Consider the following 3,752-nt stretch of genomic DNA (forward strand, 5'->3'; position numbering starts at 1 on the left):
ATATTATTATATAAATAATATATGTAATATATTGTTATATAAAAAGTTATATAATTTTTTTTTCGAGCCGTTTCAAGCCGAACAGAAGCGAACAAACTGTTGTTCGTGTTCGGCTCGTTTACATTTCGAGCTTAAAAATTTGTTCGTATTCGGCTCGTTAGGCTTAACGAACGAGCTGAACACGAGCTGTTCACGAACAACGAGCCAAATTGACAGCCCTACTTGGTAGAAGTATGCTAGCTCAAATGAAAAAAAAAAAAAACTGTGGCATTTACATATACATAACACAATTAATTCTTATATATTTATAAATCTAACACCTAAACTTTCTTATTTGCATACATAACACTCAAATCTTTGACATCATATAAAAAATGCAACTATAGCTAACTTTTAAAAAGCGAAATACCGGGTTTTTTTATACAAAGGCGACATAAATGTAAGGAAGATTTATATACAATATATATCACCTTATCTATGCATGAAAAGACATATTTCACATTTTAAGAGTTAAAATAGTAGTATTTTTATGTGATATAAAAGATTTTGTTGGTACCAATGTAAAACTAAAATTTAGGCGTTAGATATGTAAATACAGAATTGACTAAATGTGAATTTCAAACTTTAAGTGTTAGAAATGTAAATGCATAAGAATTATTTGGTATGTACGTAAATTTACCATTAAAATTTGTCTGAACTGAAGGAGTGAAACTTACAAGTCCAATGACAAACCGCACCGCAACCTCACCGGACCTCACAGTTTCATACTGCATCCAGGACCTCCTTATAGCCTGCCGCCGAGCAAAATTGTTGCCTGAGGAGAACACCCCAACAAGCATGAACACCCTGCGCTTTGCAATCTTAGGAGCCTTCAGCTTCTCCACATCGCCAGCCAACGCCAGATCTTCAGAGAAAGGTAAACCATTTGCAAAACATGATAACACCTCTAAAGCTCCCTCCACCTTTACTCCGCTCACAGACCACGGTTCAAGTCTCTGTAATCATCGTTACAAGTCATTGTTATGGAACAATTCATAAAATCAAGATTGATTTCGTCATCTTACCTCCTTATACATGAACGATGTCTCATGGCGCCCATTCACCGTCATGTGGAAGCCATCAATTCCTGCCCACAAATTGCTGGTGAATGCGTGGCCTACAGTGAAGGGGAAGTTGATGCTCAAGCGAGAACTCTTCTTTCCATCAACATCACTACCATTGTGCCGATCCTCAGTGATGCTCTCCCCAGAATGCACGTTGCAGCGAACTAGCTCATCAACTGTAACCATTTTCAGTAGAATTCTCCTCATCAATTCCCAAAAAAGTTATCCAAGGACTCATCAAAGAGCTCCTACTAAGATTGCCTGCTTTACCTTTCAGATTACCATCAGGCTCCGGGCACCACTGCCACTCGATCCACCCAAGCTCCGGCGTCCATGAGCTCTGAGCAATGTTCGATGAATCGCCGGAGGCGAGGCTGACGTTGAACCGAAGCACGACATGCGGCGGAGTCCCGCTACCGACGAGCTCAATGAAGAAGGGTCCGGCTGGTATAGCAACGAGATTGATGGCTGAGTCTTCAACAAGACCGCAGGGAATTGCAAGGAACGTGGGGATGCTGCGGCGGCAGGGGGAAGGGAGTCGGCACGAGAAAGGAGGGAGAGAAGATGGGGCCAAGCCAGGGTGGGAGAGGGGTTAGGAACGAGATCTTCTGGGGGGGAAATGAGTGAGGAGAGGTTGGAAAGGGGGGAAAGGGGTGGGCTGATGTGAGTGGAAAGCAGGCGAGGAGCAGCGGTGCTGGGCCGGAGAGAGTAACGGAGGAAGAGGAAGACGGCGAGGAAGAGGATGAGAATACCGCCGGACCACCGCTTCATCGCCGGAAAATATAATAAGCAGGGCTTCGATGGGATCCAAATGTAGCCTGGAAACAAGTCTGCGAGTAGAGGGGACCCGATAAAGGGACCAAGGAATTTGACTATCGCTCTATTTGATTTTTTAATGGGTAATTCAAAATTAAATTTTTTTTTTAAATTGAATTAATAAAGCTTGGGGACTATTTTAAAAGTAGATTGTTGCTTAACACATCTATTATAATATAAAAAATCCAAAGAAATTTATTATAATAGCATCATATGTACAATATAGCTACAACACACAACTAATCAATTTATAACATATTAATTTAAGATTTATAATACAATGATCATATGATAACAAAGCATAATTCAAGACAAATATCTTATTGACCATAATATCATGGAGTGCAATTCGGTGAACATATCAAAATAGAGTGTAATTTAAGAGCTATAACATAATAAATATGAATCCAAATCCTTAATCAATGATATATTTTTTAAATGAAATAACATAGTATATATTATATTAATGAAATAGTAAAAACTTAATTTTTCTTAGAAGTTTAATATATATCTACATTATTGTGATATACATCTATAAATAAATAATCCCTATAATATTATATGAGAGACTTTTCCTTAAAGCCAAGTATAAAATGTATTGTATTACATTCACTCTATAGTCTTCATTTCATATAATATATAACTATTTAAATTAGTTAACTTTTAATTCTAATTTCAAATTGCTTGCCTTAATATAACATTTAAAAAATCTCGTTTGTTGTGGGTTCCCTCTACTATCAAGGAGATTTTAGAGGTGGTGTTTTCCTTGTTGCTATAAAATAATCCTAAATGTTTAATTAAAATAGGAAAGTGCTTGCAAAAGGATTTTGTAAGGTCTATATTAAGGAACAAAAAGGGGACATAATCATACATTGCAATAGCCTTTACAATCAATAAGATATCACATATTCCTCATATATGCTCCCTTAGTAGGAAATATAAATAATCAATATGCAAAAAAATAAAAATTAATGTTAATGCAATGAATATCAAATTTATTACACATTAATAAGGTAAAACATCCCTTATCTTCTCAATTAATACACTTCCGCACCCTTTACCTTTATTTTTCTTCTGTTGCCTATGCAAAAGACTCGATTTGAATGGTGAGAGGATTGAATTTTTATTTTTAATCTTATTAAATTATCTACCTTAATTTGGCTACTCTTAAATAGTTAAGAAAAGGATAGTTTTTCCATCCATATGATAAAATAGTCTGACATGTAGAAGATGTCGATCGAAGTAGTTTAGACTTGATGTTTTGTGTCGCGCATTCATATGAAAAACTTGCCAACTATTTATGACATTTTGGATCCATCGTCATATACCGTTTTTGTGAACAAGTGTCAATTGAGTTGGCTCGACATGATCAAGATAGTTTGAAATTGATGTTTGCGTCGAGTTTGTTACTCGTAGCTTCCGTCAAATAACATTTCATATATATTCATCGAGTTATAAAAATCATATTGAGGTCAACACATATAACTATCAATTTAAATATATTGTAAGCATCATTAAATATTGATTAAATCATCTTCAAATTATTTTTGAATAAACTTGAAACTATGATCGAACCGTTTTCAAATAAGAATTAGATCATTTTTTAAGAATATTCAAATAACAATCAAATAATGATCAAATTATATTCGAACGATGCTTTAATAATAAATGATTTATCTTCAATCACAAGCGATCTGTCTCGATCATTGTTCGATTATTTTTTAACCATGGCTCGAATTATGATCTAAAAAAGATTAAATAATTTTTTATGCGTCTTCTAACACGATCACTCTATATCTAATCATTGTCTAATCAACATATATACCTATGTTC

General features: G+C 35.0%; 1 protein-coding gene across 3 annotated transcripts in view; it reads right to left on the bottom strand.

The window, feature by feature from the left end:
- LOC110030338 (hydroxyproline O-galactosyltransferase GALT3) overlaps positions 1–1,188 on the bottom strand; it is an 11,700-nt gene extending 10,512 nt beyond the window's left edge. For all 3 annotated transcript variants that reach the window (XR_002294646.1, XR_002294645.1, XM_020733007.1), the window contains exons 1-2: positions 1,065–1,188; positions 717–995 (exon numbers count right to left, since the gene is read on the bottom strand). Coding sequence is in view for 1 of the 3 variants with exons in the window: in XM_020733007.1 (XP_020588666.1) it covers positions 717–995; positions 1,065–1,109 (324 nt within the window). In the remaining 2 variants the exon portion in view is untranslated. The remainder of the gene's footprint in view (positions 1–716; positions 996–1,064) is intronic.
- Positions 1,189–3,752: the final 2,564 nt, after the last annotated feature.

This window comes from Phalaenopsis equestris, unplaced genomic scaffold (assembly GCF_001263595.1).
Source record: "Phalaenopsis equestris unplaced genomic scaffold, ASM126359v1 Scaffold000702, whole genome shotgun sequence".
NCBI lineage: Eukaryota > Viridiplantae > Streptophyta > Magnoliopsida > Asparagales > Orchidaceae > Phalaenopsis > Phalaenopsis equestris.